The sequence below is a fragment of the Perna viridis genome, chromosome 10 (genome assembly GCF_037379345.1).
Source record: "Perna viridis isolate PV_CMFRI_1.1 ecotype Kerala chromosome 10, ASM3737934v1, whole genome shotgun sequence".
Classification (NCBI taxonomy): domain Eukaryota; kingdom Metazoa; phylum Mollusca; class Bivalvia; order Mytilida; family Mytilidae; genus Perna; species Perna viridis.
In genome coordinates this window covers 39,542,962-39,563,639 of record NC_142454.1, presented here as the reverse complement: position 1 = coordinate 39,563,639, position 20,678 = coordinate 39,542,962, and the positions used below count along the sequence as shown (strand labels likewise).

Sequence of the window (20,678 nt, the reverse complement as noted above, 5' to 3'; positions counted from 1 at the left end):
ATAAAATATCAAGGAACTGACATTGTATTCCTAAAGGGACGTTTCATTTTAAAGACTACTTTGACATCTAACAAAACATTTATGAGACCATTGATCCATGTTGAAACTGAGCTAATGATGGAATCGATTCAGGTGATGAAGTGTAGTGTTTCCGTTTGTTTACCGTTACTTAGCAACAAGAGTGTTGCAGGCACGACATCGATCCTGTTATTGAAACACCGTTTTCTGTATCTAATGGGTCTATTTTGAATTGGAAACTGTTGTGATGCTTCTGTTAAATTATTCACGACTTAATTGGTTCATTTTCAGGAACTAGTGAATTAGTAAGAGCCACAGTTGTTTATCCGGCGTATAAAGGATAGGTAGATTAAATGGTGGGATAAACGGGAAAGGTTAGAAACTTTTTTTTCAATTTTAAATTTTTTGTTTGTATATTTCACGAAGAAAAGAATATTAAACATGTTTTAAATTACTTAGTTTTCGTAAAAATATCTTCAAAGCAAACACAATTACTTACATGTATCTAAATTATATAATAAAATGTGATATGGACGATTTTGCATCTCTCCTATAATAGCTATTGCGACATAATTGGTAACATCAGAATTCGACGTTTGTCGACACTTTTCGTTTCTTGCTTGCTTGTTGAAACACGTGTACAGTAAAGCAAAATATACTATAGTTTCTGATTGGTAGCAATTAAAACATTTTGAAAATTTCTTAGAAAATCGAGAAGATTTTATTAATTTGATTATCAGTACTACCGGTAAATTAAATTTACAGATGCATGTGTACCGCAGCGTGGAATGCAACCGCAACATATTTGCACACTCTGTCTGTCCTGAGAGAGAACATAGCAATTTTCTTCTGCGATAAGTTAAAATGTGCATTTTGATCAATATGTATGATTTTATTTTATATGTACCAATGGCAGAATTTGGACCTTTCACAACTTAGTATTTCGATTGAAAGAGCTTTCTATTCATCAGAAAATCGAGCTTTCATCAACACCCGTTAGATAGCCAATCATTGATTTTCATTTAATTTGCTCATTTGCGTTTTCCAAAACAAACATTTTTTATGACTCCCTTTTCTGCATTTATTTTATCTATTAGCATTCTGCTTTTCTATACCTTTTTAAAGTTCTGTCAACTCTTTTTTTTTGCGTGTCAGTCATTCCACTCCGATCGAATTCCTATAAATTATAAGAATTTAATATATTCTTTTTTGGTTTATTCTTTCGTTTATTAATAACACAAAATGCAGACACTTTTAGTTTTTTTATCTCCCTTTGATATCGATTTTTCTTCTTTTTTTTTTTTTTTTGGTCAGTTGCATGTTCTTTACCTTTAATTGCAGAGACGAGTGTTTGTATCTTTTTATCTAAAGCGGAAATTATTTCCGTTTTATTTTTTATTTCCCCATTTCCCGATCGACGAAAAACGTTCCAAACGTTTAAAAAGTCAATTTCGACAAATCGCTAGACATTTATTTTGTTCGAATTTTCTCCGTTTTAAACGATTTAAATCATAAAAAATTAAATATGTGTATGTATAATTATAAAGTATCAATATTTCATAGAAGAAATTGCCAAATGATTGTAAAATCGCGTTGGAGCATGAAATTTTCTCAACAAACCCGGAAAATATGGACATCTGACATTTCGCTAGACTTTTTCAGAATTGCTGAAAGTATGTACATTTTTTTAGGAAATATTAATCGGAAAAGAATATTATGTTAATAAGTTCTAACATTAATAATATAATTTGATTACTGAACACTTTTAGAAATTTGACCATTTACCAACACTTTCATTTTTGCATTGAATATTTCTTTGCCTAAAATTATCTCAAAAAGAACATTACTCTTCCATGCAAAATTTGGCGAAATTTTATGTACCTGTTATTTTTGTTATTTCATGTTCTTTGTGTGTGTGTCTGTTTTCCTTATTTAGTCTTTATCGTTTAAATATATTCGTTTGATTTCTGCTCAAATCTTGTTTCCCTGGGTTTCCCTTTAACCTCTAAAATTGGAATGGACTCATTCCTGTGAATTGACAGGGTTTTGTTATGAGCCTTTCAAGCCATATTATAGACTTGCTTATAAGATGTGATTGCCCAAAATTTTCTTTAAACAAGCCTTTAACTTTTTTACTTAAATAAAAAAATACGGCTGCTCCTCAATAAAACGTTCATCATCAACTCTCACCTGTTTTAGTAAAATTCACTTTCTTTTGCAGTGATGCGAAAATTGCTTTGTGTCAGTCTGTGAAAAACAAAAAAAAAGTAATGCGGTCGTTATCCATCTTTACCCATTCTTTCCTCATAAATACATGTCAGGCAGCTGTTACAAGTATATATTTAACAGCTTTTAAATATTTCTACTTAAATTGAAAAAAATACAGCCTGCTCCTCAGTAAAAAAAAATATCAATTACTCTCACCTATTATAGTAAAATTCATTATTTTTGACAGTGATGCGAAAGAAAAAAAATGATGTAGTCGCTATATTGTTTTTGTTTTTTGCTGAATTTCGTTTTGTTTTGTTTATAGTTATTTTAATATTTTTGTTTAATTTAAAAACATGTCATAATTTTATCACGTCATTGTATTATTACAAATGGTATGTGGTATTATTAAATTCCGTACTTTGTTATGGTATACATTTCTGACACAATCATATTCGTTTGGCGTTTTGATTACAAATGATTATATTGTATGGCTGTATATTTCGGTACAAGATCAAAATCATCTTCCTACTTGTATACCATCCAAGTCAATCATTTAAAAAAAAATGCAACATAAAATTGTTTTCTGTAGCAAAATTATCAACAACAGATTCGATATTAATTGTCAAATGTCTGTAAGATATTAGATTTTACTTTTTTCACGTTTAAGGAGGTAGTCTTAGGGTAAGGGACACAACTATTACAAATTATTGGAACGTTTGTATTCAGCATTTAAGATCAATCCCATGTAAGCATCAAAGTAACATGGACTGATTTCATTCTGTTTCATTTCAAATAAAAGCTTGATGGGCTTTGGTACAATTGAATATGATACAAACATATCACTGATTTCAAGAGTAATTTCCCTTACCCGAGCTCTACCTCCATAAAATACACTCCAAAACAAATATGAAAACACATCAAATGTATGATACATTTGTATGTTGCAAAAAAAACTTCATCAGAGCAAAGTGAATTCATGGTACTTTAGTTTAGCATGGATCCTAAAAAGACAACAAAGTACATGTAGTCTGAAATATAGATTTGTTTCTTTTATTAAAGTGGTAAAGGATAACTTTCACAAAAATCTATAAAATACTAGAATATCTTCAAAAACTGAAGGTGGTAAACTTTTAACTTGTTGCTCTCTTAAAACACTTTTGGTTTTGAAATATTTAGATTTCAAATAATTTAATTTAAGACAATCTATTTGTAAAATTGGACTAAGTGCTCATTAATTAAGGAGACAGACAAATATTCAAAAGCGTATATACAAATACACTTAATATAAAATTTCTGTACTGTATATTAAATAAGAATTGGGTTGGATTAATTTTGTTACAGTAAGTCCTCATTATGAACATATTAGAAATTATAAATATTCAGAAGTCACCTTAGAATATAAAAAAAAGATTTAAATAATTCATCTTTTTATTATAATCATTTATATTGTATTGAAGCTTACCACTTACCAGTATCATAGACAATGTCAGTATAAATACACTTTTTTATAATAATTGTATTTGTCTGATAATTATAATTGTATGTAAATGTCATATATGCTCTGGGAAGGGTCCTTTGATTGGAATAATTATTCAAATTCTATTTTATTCTCTATTCTATTCTATAATAAAATTCTAGTTTTAGAGTCTGAGTGGGAAAATCTATGATTTTACAGAAATAGTTATGTCATGCCTGTTTACCTTGCTACATTTGGGAGTGGAACTCCCACAACATTAATGAATAAGTTAGATTTGTAAAATGTGTGGAAGGTTTTTGATTATGATTAGTATATTTTCTCTGAAAAATACTTAATAATCGAATTTTTGCATATTTGTTTTACGTACAAAAATCACCCACATGAACGGTTCAAAAGATTGACAGCTCGGGCCATGCAATACTATGCCCTTTTATGGTACATGGTGTCGTACGCATTGAGCAGTCTTAATTGTCTACATCGCTATATTTTTAAAATAGAGAAAAACTTTTAATACCATTAGATATCGTTCAAGAAAGTGAACTGAGTTTTCATGTACTTGGTCGAAGCTGGTCGATAAATGGGTTGACATTCTACTTTGTTTTATTACAATAGTTTTGTAACTACAGGTGATTACCTACACAGCAATAATTATTCATGAGATTTTTAATTATTTAAAACGTATAGTATTCATTTAACAGGTCACGATAATCTTTGACTGTATTTAATTTTGACCAATTTATGTGATGTTGACTACTTTTGGACCGTTTACGCTTCATGAACCGCAAATGAACAAGAGTAAATTATTCCAGAGTTTGTTGCCCATTCATACAAGTTCCATTAGCAATGTGAAAATCATGTGATGTCCACGTGATTGTGGAAAACCATGAAGCTTTCAATGCACTTGAGATGCAAAATGTTAAATTTCCAAGTGATATCGTTATATGAGGAAATTGCCACCGGCAATGTCAATATTTTGGTATATGTGGTTATAAAACACTACCGGAATATTGCGAGTATTTCCGGAAGCTGTCAAAATTTGAAATAATCAAACTCTTAAAAACATATAACCCAATTCCATGATCTTCTAATATAATGTAAAATTGACCTGCTTGAACTTTACACGGACTTACGAATTTATCTGATCAGAACTCTATTCGATATTTATATTGGAAATCTTTAATATATTTTAATCATACGTGAGATCACTAGCATGTAATATATTCTTCTGGAATTTAGCCAATACAGAAACTTTTAATTGGAAACTAACGGACCAATTCAAGAAGACAACTGAATGGTTGATTGGTTCTTAATTGAATTTTAAAGGTGTTGAAATTGTTAAAATTATTTGATAAGTAAAGAGTTGTGATAGTTCACAAAAGAAGTCCACAGAGCATTTTACCTGACAGCAAATGGATGACGGAATAAATACCATGCATTTTTAGGTAATGTCTAATCCCTGCGAGATGTAACCGGAAGAAGTATTCATATCCGAAGTTATTTGGAAATCAAGCATACAAAAACAAGCGAAATCGAAATTATTGATACATGAACAGTGTTCTATGATTCCAATCACCCGAGGCAAGTACAATTTTGGTGTCAGAAAGTTGTTTATTATGCTCTACTTTCCCATTGGCAAGTAGAAAAGCTGAATTTTCTATAGAATTTAAGTTTGGAAAGCAAATTTAATAAGAAGGTACGTGAATCTTCATTTTAAGTTTTCCCATTAAAACCTAAATCTTTGAAAAACCCTTGAACACTGATGTATCAGCTGAACATTACAAAAGAATGAAAACTGTCTAAAAAGAACCCCCTTTTTGACTACACAATTTGTTCGCTTGAGACAAGTGTTCGGTAAATTCCGGTTCAAAATACATTTAAACTGACACGAACGATTAAAAATTGTCTGGTTTAGGCAGGTTTGGGGTTTATTCAGGTTTTACATTAATTAAATAATTGTCGAGCGCTTTTTTATGCTAATTCATATAAATTGACAGAGTGGAATACAATCAACAGTTACTTACAGGGAGAAAAAGACAACAACAACAAAATGTAGCCGTGTAATTAACAAACTTTTCAGCCCCCGATCCTCTACTGATGTGTGGCAGAGGTTTTAAACATTTAAAAAGGCAAAAAGGCATTATACACCAAGCACAAGCGATGGCTTTTCTTTGCCCCTACATGATTTATCTTTTTTCTATTTCAAGAATCATTCTGTGTAGCATTGAAAGTCATGACTTTAAGCGAACTGATTGTAATCCGCACCTTTGTCAAATGACCTTTGGAAATGTTTGTCATAGCATATATAATTGTAAATAATCTGTTGAGGACGTACGTTTTTAAATGGATGTTAATGTTTCATGTTAGCATTGTAAATCATTTAATTTGCTTGCGGGGAAAATATTGGAAAAAGTCAACATGGTACCGCTGATATCGATTGATATTGCCCGAGTGTTTTCAATGACTACAAACATTTCCGAATGGGTCTATTGTTTTCGGAACTATCGATCAATTTAGCTTTGAAAACGTAATGATGAATAATGAATATTTCATTTTCAATTTTGGCCTGACACTGAAAAAGATAATATGTAAGTTTTCAACTCACATATGAAGTGATTTGTAAATAAAATGTTCATTAAAAGAAAAAAATTATTACCTAGTTAATCGACCATCAAGTTTTCCTTTGAAGAAGATATCTTTTTGCGTATTTTCCAGAATTTTGCCTATATCAAAATTGAACTACGTAAGTTCTACATTTGGCTTCTGGAACAGGATTATGTTGCTACAAGAATGAAGTAATCACTACAGAAGTTTTATGGTCGTCACCAGGTAATATCGTTAGATAAGGAAATCGCCTCGGAAATGTCAATATATTGGTAAATACGGTTACTAAACAACCTCGAAATATTGCGAATATTTCCTGAAGCTGTCAAAATCTAAAATAATCGAACTCTTTAAAATCATATTACTCCGTGATCATCAAATATAATATAAAATAGATCTGCGTGATTTGTACTCGGGTTTACGAATTTATCTCATAAACGTTCGATATTTATCTTGGAAATTTTTAATATTTAATTCAACGTAAGATCTTTTACATGTAATTTGTATTTCTGGACCTTAGCCAATACCAAAACTTTTATTCGGAAATTAATGGACAAATTCTACAAAACAACTGAGGAATTAGTTGGTTCTTAATTAAATTTTGGTTGTTTGAAATATAAATTCGTTGATAGTTTAGAGTTTATAAATGTATACAACAGAATATAACGAGAATGGATGTGGTGATCATGTCAAAGAGAAAACAACCCCATTGGGATGAAAATGACAGATCAAGGCTACACATGGATCTTCATTGAATTACAAGAAAACCCTCAAGCCACAGGACAGACTGCAACAGGCCCCCAAATAACACCATAAAGAGATACAGCGAAATAGTTGGTCCCATATTTTCCAAGAACATGAAAATAAACTGAAAGTCAAAACGAAACAATACTTACAGATGCAAGATTCTTTTGTCAGGCGAGGTCAACAGAGCATTAATTTGGCTTTATACATGGAAGAAATGTCTTGATTGTTTTAGGTTATGTCTTATCCCTGCGAGATTCGGTTCAAACAAATATTCATATCTGACGTAATTTGAATATCAAGCATATAAAAAACTAGCAAAATCGTAATTATTACTATAGGCTGATTATGACAATAAGGTGAAACCTGTCTATAGTAAACCGAACTCCCGTATGGACTGATGAATTTGTTCGGATTAGACGAGTGTTTGATATAGTCAGTATCAAATTACATTTTAACTGACGCAAAGAATAAAAAATTGTCTGGTTTAGATTTGATAATCGTTTGGCTCTTAATTATGCTTTTTTTTCTTATTAACTTTGCTGATTTATGACAAAATCAACAATTTCTACCAGAGAAAAAACAAAAAAATATATGTAGCTCTGAAATTAATTTCACGTTGATTAATGACATGTTTTGATAAATAATTTCGAGTCTCTTGCATATTATGTAACCAAATAAAGATTTTTAAAAATCTCATGACAAACACTAAACGCTGAAGTAAGAGCTTTGTTTCATGGCAACAAAACTGCCATACCATTTACAAGATGAATATATTGAAATATTTTTCCCTCGAAAAATCCATTACAGTTTGTAAGTGTTCAGTGTTGTCTGTTGTTACACAGTACGGAGAACAGATATCGCACATGAACCAAATTCAAAACTTCACAAATGTAAAATACGCCGAATATTTTGATTCTTGCTGTATCGTAACTTTTATTTAATCTCCGCCGACCTTTGACCTCTCCCTGAATTACAACATATCCTCTGCTAACTCATCAGGAGACTCTACTATATAGAGTGCGAAAAATGCTCAAGGCATGTATATTTGGGTTTAGAACTGATATATCAGGGATGCATCTAGGGATTTTCAACAAGGTCGTTCCAAACTATTATTTGCGCATTTTTATCCTAATTTGCGCTAAATGAACACAATTTGTAGCCCCAATGGTGCTAAAGCTATGTAAAAGGCATCATACACTCTACGCAAATAATTGCCTTTCTTTACCCCTTTGTGAATGACATTTGCTTTATCTTTTTTTTTCTATTTCAAGAGGATTTTTGCGTTGCATTGCAGGTCACTACTTAGAGCGAACTGATTGTAAGCCGCTCCTCTGTCAAATGATCTTAAGTGATGTTTGTCATAACATATATAATTGTAAATAATCTGTTGAGGACGTATGTTTTTAAATACATGTTAAGGTTTCATGTTAGCATTGCAAAGAGTAATCAAGGGAACTAAGGTTATAGGGTAATCAAAAGAATGTAATCCAGGGACAAAGACCAGACATGGAAAACAGACATACACAACAAAGAACATAGAGTAACTAAAATCATACATACAAAGTGCTCAAAAGTAAATGAGCAACTCTGACTAAAAACTGGGAGTATGAACTAGGTGCACCGGTAGGGTAAGCATCCTCTGCTTTTCTAGAAACACCCGCCGAGTTTCTCATAAAAAAGTCAAGTCCCGGGTAGACAAACGAGGGACGGAATCTATGACCCATTGAATAAATCAGTTTTCATGGTGCTGATGGATACACCATAACGATCCACGAGTTCATGATAACGACCATAAAACTTCTGTAGTGATGACTTCAATGCTGTAGCAACATAACCCTGTTCCAGTAGCCTATTTGTTAAGAGTTCTAGCGCGATATAAATTCTTTAATTCGCCAACCGGAGAAATTATTGGAAACAAGTCAAAAAGATAACTGACTGCTGATATCGATTGATATTACCCAAGTGCTTTCTATGAGTGTCAATATTTCCGAATGGGTCTATTGTTTTCGAAACTATGTCGATCACTTCAGCTATAAAAAATAATGATGAATAATATTACACTTCAAAATTCTGTTTGGTTCTGAAAAAGATGGTAAGTTTTCAATTTACATTTGAAGTGATTTGTCAATAAAATGTTCATTAATTGAAAATATTTGTACCTAGTTATTCGATCATAAAGCCCTCTTTTGAAGTAGATATTTGTTACGTATTGTTGTAGAATTTGTTACCCATAAAATAATTGAATGACACAAATTCCATTCAAAAATGTAAAACTCGCGTGATTCAATGTAATTGCAAAGAGCCATGAATTTTGGGAATGCTACTTTTCAGTAAACTCTTAGGCGTGAACTTGCGGTTATAAATGTTAAATTTGAAATTTATATCGTTAAACAAGACAAATGCCACAGAAATGTCAATATATTGGTAAATATGGTTATTAAACGCTCTTGATATATTGCGAATATTTCCGAAAGCTGTCAAAATTTGAAATAAACAAACTCTTAAAATTATATGACCCAATTCCACTGTCATCAAATAAAATATAAAATTGACCTACTTGAACTTTTCACAGGCTAACGAATTTATCTGTTAAACACTCTATATTTATCGTGGAATATTTTAATATATTTTTAAAACTCAACTTCAGAAAAAAAAATGTGATGATTCTTAAATTGTCTAATCCTTGTAAGATATAACCGGAAATGGTCAGTTTAGGCAGATATATACATTCAAACCTGTCTAAACCGAACTCCCTTATTGACTGCAGAATTTGTTCGAGTTTGACAAGTATTCCGTATAATACAGTTAAACTGGCACGAAGGATTATAAGGAATTACCTGGTATTGACAGGTTTTCGGTTTATTCTGGGTTTGTTTTATACAGATTTCATAAGAATTGAATAATTGTTCGGCTCTTATTTATGCTAATTCATATTAACATTTTTGTATTATCACAAAACAAACGATTTGTAACAAAGAGTAAAACCAAGAAAATGGAGGTTTGAAGTTGCACGTTGAAGACATGTTTTTGATAAACAATTTGGCTATAACTGCTATAACCTTGATTCCCTTGATTACTCTTTATTATATAGGACGTGAAAAATGCACGTGGCACGAGTACTGGGTTTTAGAACTATGTGTCCGAAAAGCCTCTTAAAAGTTTGAACAGGGGCGTACCGGACTATTATTGTGCATATTTGTCCTAATTTGCACTAAATGGACATAATTTACAGCCCCGGTCCTCTACTGATTTGTGACAGTGTAAAAGCTATACAAAAGACAAAATACACTCTATACCAGAAATCGCCTTTTTGCCTCTGCATGGTTTTATTTTTCTTAATTTCAAGAAGATTTTTGCGTTGCATTGCAAGTCACTACTTTAAACGAACTGATTGTAAGCCGCACCTCTGTCAAAGACCTTAAGAAATGTTTATTATAGCTGATATCATTGTAAATAATCTGTTGAGGTCGTAAGTTTTTAAATGGATGTTAATGTTTCATGTTAGCATTGCAAATCCTTTAATTCGCTAGCCGGGTAAATTATTGGAAAAAGTCAACATGGTACCAGGACTGCTGATATCGATTGATATTGCCCAAGTGCTTTCAAAGACTGCCAATATTTCCGAATGGGTCTATTGTTTTCGGAACTACATCGATCACTTCAGCTTTTAAAAACAATGATGAATAATAAGTATTTCATTTCAAAATTTTTTTTGCTACTGAAAAAGATAGTATGTAAGTTTTCAATTTACATATGAAGTGATTTGTCGATAAAATGTTCATTAAATGAGAAGATTTTTTTACATAGTTTATCGATCATCAAGTCCTCTTTTGTAAGTACGCGTTTTTCCGGACCCAGATACAGACATTTTTTTTTTAAACCGGACCATTATTTAACGAATTTAGTTCGAGTTTTAGTTTCACGAACTGTTAGAGTCTTGCATGCACCACATATGTTTTGACTCTCTTTTATTGAAGGACATCAAAAGTATACTTTGTTTATAGCTTTTCAATTGGCAGGATGATGATAGGTGGGATGCCAAAAAGTTATCCTTAGTAAAGCGTTTTTTTTTAATATATAGGTGCCGGATGGTTACAATTAAACCAGCATGCGAGAAATGAGATCAGAAAGAGTCTCTCGAATATCTCTACACGACACAGTCCGGTAAGTCATTTAGCTAGTTTGTCAACTTTGCTTTTGTTACTTTGCATTTATAATGTTAGTTACTTTATGTTCTTTGTTGCGTGTGTCTGTTTTCCATGTTTGGCCTTTGTCCATGGTTTACATTCTTTTGATTACCGCTATAACCTTGGTTCCCTTGATTACTCTTGCACTTACTCCGGGTTGTTTAATGTTCCAATCCGTCATTATCATCGTCACAATCGTAAAAAGAAAGAGAATAATCAGTATTAGAAGATTCAAAGTGATTGCGTCTGTTTATTCTTAGATTTTAGTTATTGGTTTCATTCAGGGATTGATCCATAATTTATTGAAGAGGATATGGGGTTTCTGATACAACATTTTGTAAATGGAAGTTTTCAGACTATCATTTGATAAAAAGACGTGTGCCTAGATTTTCCACAGAACTAACAAAACTTTGAGTGGTTCGAATTCAGGAAAACTGACCGCCCCCTGGATCCGCTAATGTAATTGACCTATAACATAAAAAAATATGTTATTATCTTGATAACTGTTGTGTAGAAATGTCTATAAAAGCAGCTGCACCATATTTTACTTTAATGTGTTTTGTCTGAATATAGCTGAAATATTGCTGCTCGGACGTTAAACCCGAACAAACAAACAAACTTTAATGTGTCATTTAAGTTTTATTAAGTTTTTTTGTTTCATTTTATAGGGCGAAACACTCACCACCTTCGGACCCTGATAATACTGGAGTTCCGGATATCATAGCATCAATTGATATTGGATCAACGTACTCCGGATATGCGTTTGCCATTACAAAAGACTTAGAGGAAGATCGCCATAGTATACATATAAACAAAGAATGGATTTCAGGAAACGCGAAACTGATAACACTAAAAGCCCCAAGCTGTGTTTTGTTTACACCTGAGAAGCGACTGCATTCCTTTGGATACGAAGCGGAGTATAAATATGGACAACTAGCTTTAGACAAAGTACACACATCATGGTTCTACTTCCGGCGGTTCAAAATACCAGTCTTAGAGGATGAGGTGACTATCTAAGTTTTTTTTTTTTCTGGGATTTAATAAATTTTCTTCTAACTCATGATATAGATGCAGAAACTTCACTCTGTAGGTCTGTAGCAGTTAATGATAACGATAACATCTTGAATGAAATGTTTTCCCTAGAATTTCAGACTTATGTAATGCCCCAATGATTTATCAAAACCACCCTCAGAAAGATGGTCATTTTGTCTTTCAAATTTATTTTTTAGGCACAGATTATTTTATCAGCGGAAGCGGAGGAGCCTAGGATTTTTTAAATCAAAAATATAAATGTTCCAGATTTTTGGAATTTTTTTTTATTCAATCATTCGAAAAATAAAAATAATGATTTTATATTTTCTCTATTACGGCAGATTTTCAAATACGCATTGATTTCGTTTGCTGCTGAAATATAAACAAATATTTTAAGCCTGCGCGAAAATAATTTTTTATCCAACATAAAATCGTAACTTCTTTCACCTTAGGAAAGACGGTCGGTGTATTGAAGACTCTGTCATATAATATTATGATAAATTTAACAATACGATACATGCATGTATCTTTTCCGTGACAATGTAACATGCGAATTTATTTCAGACCCTAAGCACAGCGACAAACATTAAGGATGACACTGGAAAACCCTTGAGAGCGGCTGCAGTATTTTCTGGAGTACTTAAATACCTGAGGTCACATTTGATTGACGCCCTCGCGGGAATTTTGAAAATTTCTAATTCTGACTGGATTGTTGAAAAATTTTACATCCGATGGGTTTTGACGCACCCTGCAACGTGGACAGATAATGGTCAGCACTTTCTTAAAGTGGCTGCGAAACAGGTAAGTTATTTAAGATCTTGATTTTACAAAATCCGAAACAGTAAGTGTAAAGTTTATATCGTTTTAAAAATATTTCTCAGCGTTTTCCTTTGACCGAAATATAGGGATTTTGTTTAGTATTTCCCAGAATGTTCTGTACATGTTGCGGCATTTGTGGGAGTGGCTTTTTCGTATTCTCTTTATATGGTAGATCATACCTTATATTTCTAAATTCTGAATGGAATTTTAATGTAAAAAATCTAAGTCACCGAACTGGTATTTGAGATAATGAGGCCTTATTAAAGCCAATATTTTGCTTCATTTTACACGGATTCTTCGGGAATTTATAATATTTTGAATACTTCTAAAAAAACTGTTTAATAAAATTTCTTGATAACTATAGAAGGAAGCACATTTAACTGACATTCCTTCATATTTCCAAACAAAAATTGGGGCAATATAAAAAAAATCTAAAATTCCCTATACATTTCACAAAGATTATTTTGCCGCCAGTTTTCTCCTTGAAAAAGACTTTTTTCGAATAAAGTATTTAATTTTACGATCCTAATTATATGTAAAAGATGATTGAACTAATTTTAGTTTATTATCTTAACAATATTTCAAACACTATTAGTGAATAGAAAATATTTATATCTGTATGATTTTGTAAGATGACAGAAAATTATGCATCGTGTATTAGGTATGATCTACCTTAACTTACAAATGCTTTATGAGGACTACCCATTTAATCAAGAAATAATAGGCGCAACGCGGTGAGCTTTTTAATTTATATCAAATTCAATTAGCCTTTGTTGATTATTATACTTATTTTATGCGTAAATGATCCGTCTAGCAACAAATATTAATGTTTTGTTATTTTTTTGTAGGCAGGGATATCTGACATAGTGTTGGTTCCAGAACCTGTGGCAGCGACATTTTATTGTCAAGTCACGCCACTGCACAGAATTAACACGAGAAACGGCGAGATCATATGTTTGCAACGCACAGGGATGCACTATCTGTTGTTAGATTTAGGTGGTTAGTATATGTATAAACAACATTATAACACTGTGGTTTATTTGGTTTCCCAATATCAGTTTAAACGCACGTGATATGGATGTGTAAATCACGTAGATTTACAGAACTGTAAATGGAGAATACTGATCAGCACCTGGACGTTTTCATTTGATGTAATAGGCTTATCCAGGACTAAAAGGATAACATATGTCGTTTAGTAATTTGAAATTGGAGTCTTGACCCAGACGTACTATTTTTATAAGAATCATTTGATAAATAAATTATAATTCTTCATAAACCTAAAATTTCGGATAAAACTGTCAATGTATTTAAATAATGAATATATTTAATAAAAATAATTTGACTAAACGTATCAGATATATAGAGACTCTCGATTCCATTCCGGTCCGTTCGTCCGTTTGCTTGTCCGTCGTTTTGTGACGGGCACGTAAGATTGCTCTCTGAAAGTTAAAGAATCGCTCAATGCAACCCAGGTCTGTTTAAATTTACATATTTACAATTTTACAGAGGTGATCGTACTATAAACAAATAGATAAGAGATCAAGTTCGATAGTGCTATGTATTGCATTTACGACAGGACTTTGAAATCTCATTCTTGATATATTTATGGCCGGGAATTCATTTAATACCGAAGACTAATTTATATACACGTAGCTACTACCGGGTACATTAGTATGGTACAAAGTTATTATACATTTCTTGTTTTTGATATTACTTAACTTATTTTGTGATAAAATTGTTTATCTTGATATTTGTACCGTTATATTTCCGCATAAGGGGTTTTCGTTGACAAAGTGTAAAAAACGTGTACACAACCAGTTGCTGGGAGTTAAGTACCAATCCTCGTGAATGCATAGGGTCACTTGACGAAACTTACAAGCCCTATTCAGAAGTGATAAATGGAAAAGAACATCTGCGACCAGGTTACCTTTCCCTCATTAATTCTGTAACGAATAGAAACTGGATAAAAACAGATGGTAAAATCATCATTTGTAAAACCATTTTACTGTTTCTTAGATAAATAGTTTAAAGCGGTATAAAAATCGATTCTTTATGGAATTTTCCACCTTTAGGATAGGAATTATTAAACCTTTGCTAATTGGAATTTATATAATCATGCCAGTCTGAGTAATATTGACGCTTTGATAACTAAATACAATCGATCAAGGTTCATTAAGAATTTCTTTATTTGTCTGTACCGAACGATCCGAGCAAGCATTCAAAAAGATTTGATAAACATCTAGGATTTAAAAGTCTACTACAGTGAAACTTGTGTAAAACCCATTTGGACTTTCAGTTACGGCATTTGTGTAGTTTTCTAAGCTTCAAAATACATTTAAACTGAGATAGAGTGTCTGTATTAGGCATGTTTTCGGATTTTTTTTCAGCGTTTCACTGCAGTATATTGTTAAAATCTTCCCTGGTTCATCACATTTTTTCTGTTTCCGGTAATTATCTGATCTGAATGTATTTATTTATTTTTGTTTGTTTGTTTTCCCAATCTTACAATTCGCTGCGAGAAATTCTTGATACAAGCCTAATATATACTTCCAGAGAAATTATTTACATCAAGCCTGTTACTGTTACTGCGGAAATGTATATGACGCATGCTCATTGACTATCCCCAAGTTTAGACAAAAATGACTATGTTTTAGTTACCATATGTTAAAATAATTTGCAGAACTATTTTTTTGAAATATCTACTTTGCTATTTTCACACCAAAGTAAAACATAAACAAAACCCATCCAACTTTATTGAAATGAGACAAAACTATTGTTCCATTCAGTCACTACGTGTAAGATCCATAAACACTTTATTTTTCTTTCTGTTCAGACGTTGCTTCTAATCATGTAATAAAATTTCGTTTTCAAAAATTTTAAAGGCAATATTTAAAGGTAAAAGCCCTATGATTGCGGTAAGGTCACTTGAACAGACAGAAGAATCGCAGTAGTGTTGTTGCGATCTAACGACACTCCATTCTACCTTTTATTCAAATAACGTTTCAGACCAGCCAATCAGAAAATAGCATTCAGTATGTTTAAGGCATTATTCAAAACACGAAGATTATGATGTAGTATTGTCACAATCTAACAACACTCCATTTGACTTTTATTTAAAGAATAATCAAAGGGATTCAAGTTTACTCGGACTCCATTAAGAATTCGGGAGCATGGACCTGGTGCACCAGTAGGGTAAGGGTCCTGTGCTTGTCTAGAAACATCCGTCGAGTTGCTCATAAAAAGTCAAGTAAAGGGTAGGCGAAAGAGGAAAGGAGAACTATGACATGTTGAAACACTGTAACGGTTCACGAGTTCATAATGAAGTCAAGCGCGGTAAAAAAAGACTGCCTAGTTTCGACAAGCTCTGGTGTCATGACGTATAAGTTGCGAAATGAAATCTCCAACCGTAAGTGCTGAAGGGATGTTGCCACATTTGAAAGGAAAGTTGACAATACGGAATGAATAGTCATAGAGTTTGTCGTTCACAAAACATGATAGGATATGCATGAAATGTCCTTAAAAAGTTACATACTTATTGTATTTAATATTCATTACCCATATAAATCATATAATTAACTAACAAAATTATTAATGAAGCCTCTCCCTTTTTGGGCATATTCTCCCGCATAACATTCAATACGATAATAATTTCATTTTGTTTTCGTTTTTGATCCCTGTTTAACAGATTTAAATGATCGTATAGAAAAATCGACTAGAAACTACAATTTCACCGTGATTTTAAAAGAGAAATGAAATCCTCAAAACCTTATGAATTTGGAAAAGACATAAACTACCATCTACTTTTTGCATATTTGATCTCGACACGACAATGTCTTGGATATATTTCATTCGATTTATACTTCGGCTTTCGTGCAAAAGTCATTCCGATTCATGTAATATCAATGTTGTAATATCTGTCATAGATAGTGAAATAGTAATCAAGGGAACCAAGGTTATAGCGGTAATCAAAAGAATGTAATCCAGGGACAAAGACCAGACATGGAAAACAGACATACACAACAAAGAACATAAAGTAACTAAAATCATACATACAAAGTAACAAAAGTAAATGAGCAACTCGGACTCCACTAAAAACTGGGAGCATGGACCAGGTGCACCGGTAGGGTAAGCGTCCTCTGCTTTTCTAGAAACACCCGATTAAATAAATTTGATGTTCTTCAGTAAATTAAGTCATATTAGAACTTCATGCACTCACAAATAGGTCTTCAGCTTGAGTTTGTACCAAAAAGCTGTTTAAATCCTCAATAATATTTGAATATATTAAACTTTTAGAGGGTACGACCGAACATCTTTTCTTGATCATTCCTTTCGGAAGATTAATAAAAAATCCCTAGAAGAAAATGATAAAATATCAATGACGATTACTAATTTCTTTACTGCAGGAGGAACAGTCGACTCAACTGTGATGGAACTAAATACAGACAACGATCTTAAACAAAAACAAAGGACATGTGGTGCAGTATTCGGAGGAATACGCGTTGATGGTGCCTTCGTTGAATTCCTCATGAAACTTTTAGGGTTCGACGTCATGGACAAATTCTTCCAAACATGCAAACATGAACTTCTACAACTTCAAAAGGATTTTGAGATTAAAAAAAGAACATTTATGCCGGCAAATGGTCAAAATGTCGTCGTCAAACTTCCACCCATGATACGGAAAATTTACGAGGTAAACTACAAGCAGCAACTGCAGTTAAAAGTTGAAAATTCGGAATACGGGGAGTTGGTGAAACTTGTTGGTGACAATTTGCATATTGACGTTGAAATTATGGAGAGCTTTTACAGCATTGTTTCTGAGCAAATATCCTCTCATTTAGTGAAAATATTGTATTCAGGAGCAATGAAAGACATGAAAACACTTGTGTTAGTCGGTGGATTCGCCAACTCGACTCTAATACAGAACCTTATTCGAAAAAAGTTTCCAGATATAACCATCCTGATGCCTACTGATCCAGAATTGGCAGTGATGAAAGGGGCTGTCTTGTACGGTTTTGAGTCGACACCTATTTTATACATGAAGGCAAAATTTTCTTACGGAGTGGCAATTTCAATGCCGTATAATGTGCATGAACATAATGACGACAAGAAGTTCTCCGCTGACGGCATTCATCTGTGTGCAGATCTGTTCCATAGATACATAGAACTAGGGGAAGAAATCAGAATTGGAGAATTCATCAGAACAGGGCAAATTTACATTAACAGAGAAGACCAGAGGTATCTAAGTGTTCCAGTCTATTTATCTACGGTAGCTTCCCCTTTGTACATTTCCGATAATACATGTCATTTTCTCGGCAAAATACGGATAACACTCGTCTCTAGTCGGAAACATGACGCTCCTATCACTGTAAAAATGGCATTAACTTACACAGAGCTAGTTGTTGAAGTGACGGACGAGGGGAGTGGCCGAACTGTTCGAGATGTATTTTTAGATTCTCCTGTTGAATGATTTAGCGAGGAAATTTTCATCTGTTAATTTGGTTGAACTCGAAGGGGGAGTGTAATGTTAATCTCTAAGATAACATTTAGATAATGATTATTCCTGATCTTGCTTGGTATAGTTTTGACAGAAAATGGAAAATATTTATTTTCCTACGAAAAAACTGTGTACATACACAACGTGCTTCATTTTCATTCATTCAAAAATATATCATTGTTGGGACCTATACTTTTTGGTTCATTGTACAAAAGGATATTTGGAATATTTTGTGTTTTTACTTTTAATTGAAATATATATATACAACATCATCCTGTTATCAAGGAGACGGTTTTACCCAATATTTATGATGGTCAAGGCTGAAGATGTGCTGTACTGCATTTATATGGTTGAATAGATGTCAAGGAAACAAAAACATTCCTGTCCATTTAAAATACTTCAGGGACGTTGTGGTGGAAGCTGGGAAAAGTTTGTAGAACTCCCATTTTTTGTTGGGCAAAAAAAAACTCAGCAAATTACTGGAATCCCCCTTTTAAAAAAAAAACTTTTAGATCGGAACCTTCCCCTCACATATAGTTCCGGACCCACCATCGGGCTGAAATATCCGAGATTTATGTTTTATCAACTCATTTGCAGGACAGATAAAACGAGCATATGCCTTTCATTGTTTAAAAAGAAAAACTTCTGTAAAAAAAGTAATTCACTCACTATATTCCAACATGATTTGTTTGCCCTCTTTCCTCAATGTCCCATCATTGTCAAACTTATGTCACACTTATATACTGTTTAGTTACTGTCAAAATCGTTGCATTTCAAATTGCTTTTATCTGTGCTACTTTTTGTCTTGAGTGGTAAATGATGTCCGGGACAATCTAATGTAAAATATCAACCAATGGCGTCTACCTTGCTTGAATGTTTTTCGCAATCTCCTTTTCAGACGGTATATATTTCGCTATTTCAAAGCTTTTACACCTTCCCCATCCTTAGTACTTAAACTCCTATTATGCAAATTAGCAAAGTACACCATAAACAGTTATTAAGGTTTGTAATAAGCAATCCTCACATCCTGATATACCAGGCTGTGGAAGTATTATGTAGTAAGTCAGAGAGCGCTTATACGTTCGCTGAGAAGGTTATTTCCGAGGTAACGAGAAGACCCGAAGGTGGAGTCTTGAAATGCACATGGTCATTATATTAACGGTGTTTGTTTACAACATATAAATGTATTGTGACTGAACTATTGAACGATTGTTGAAAATAAGTCCCAATAATACCCGAATGGAACAATACAGTCATGAAATTGTATACCTACTTTAAAATTTGATTATGAGAAGAAACCGTTGTCTCATCAATTAAATATTCTCATAATTAACTAGAAGAACATCATTTCATCTAATATTTGGACAAAAAAAACAAAACAAAACAAACGGATCGTTCGATCATTTAGTACAAATCAGTTCAGTCATGTAGATTTTGTGTACTGTGTGTCGTTGTAGTTAAGACACACCGGAGGCGTATGCAGAAAGTTTTCTCAAAGTTTTAGGTATGATGTATCTTATGTAAGTTCAATTAGTGGTTTATATGTAAAGCATTTTAGAAGAAAAATGCTCAAATGACCAGCCACTTGCATGTCTGTATATTTTCGGATTGTTTTCTAGAGCAACATATACTTCATACGTGTTTTTTTCCCTTTTTACATGTATTTGTATAACCAAAACATTATTCCTGCTATTTGTGATATTGTTTATGTTACTGGTGTAAGATATTTTACAATTGTTTCTATTTGTTACATTTTTTCTCTACTAATAAAATATATATATTTATTCTTCCATTTCCAAAGCCTTGGTCTATGTTGATTGAATGGTTTCTGAGATTTATTAAAATATTTATTGGCGTACTTCCAATGCCGTTTGAGAAGGAAATCGGTCCTAGACCAATGTGGGGTCAGAACGTTGAAACTTGACCTTTATCGCTAGTACGACATGCTCTATTTTTGTGGTAAGGGATCCAACCTACTTACAAATATTGGTTTTCTACAGAAAAGAACATCGACTATCATAATCCCCTTGAGGGGCGGTCGTGCGAGGTCCGTAAAACACCAAATCATCAGGATCATCATGATCATCTTCAT

At 32.7% G+C, this 20,678-nt stretch overlaps 1 protein-coding gene across 2 annotated transcripts; it reads left to right on the top strand.

The window, feature by feature from the left end:
- Positions 1-210: 210 nt before the first annotated feature.
- LOC148605720 (heat shock 70 kDa protein 12B-like) lies at positions 211-20,371 on the top strand. 2 transcript variants are annotated; one of them, XM_088549075.1, is made up of 6 exons: positions 211-392; positions 11,136-11,218; positions 11,910-12,246; positions 12,838-13,074; positions 13,941-14,091; positions 17,496-20,371. In XM_088549075.1, the coding sequence occupies exons 2-6, from the start codon at positions 11,163-11,165 to the stop codon at positions 18,557-18,559; spliced, it is 1,845 nt and encodes a 614-aa protein (XP_088405201.1). In that variant the 5' UTR covers positions 211-392; positions 11,136-11,162; the 3' UTR covers positions 18,560-20,371. The 2 variants fall into 2 exon arrangements, with proteins under 2 accessions (XP_088405201.1, XP_088405202.1); XM_088549076.1 differs by lacking the exon at positions 211-392 and adding an exon at positions 5,035-5,148.
- The last annotated feature ends 307 nt before the right edge of the window (positions 20,372-20,678 follow it).

What these genes read in the sequence shown, in the direction of transcription:
- LOC148605720 (XM_088549075.1), top strand. Translation starts at nt 11,163, where the DNA reads ATGCGAGAAATGAGATCAGAAAGAGTCTCTCGAATATCTCTACACGAC. An exon ending in TCTCTACACGACACAGTCCG is followed by an intron (nt 11,219 to 11,909) that starts GTAAGTCATTTA and finishes TTCATTTTATAG; the next exon opens with GGCGAAACACTCACCACCTT. An exon ending in TTAAAGTGGCTGCGAAACAG is followed by an intron (nt 13,075 to 13,940) that starts GTAAGTTATTTA and finishes ATTTTTTTGTAG; the next exon opens with GCAGGGATATCTGACATAGT.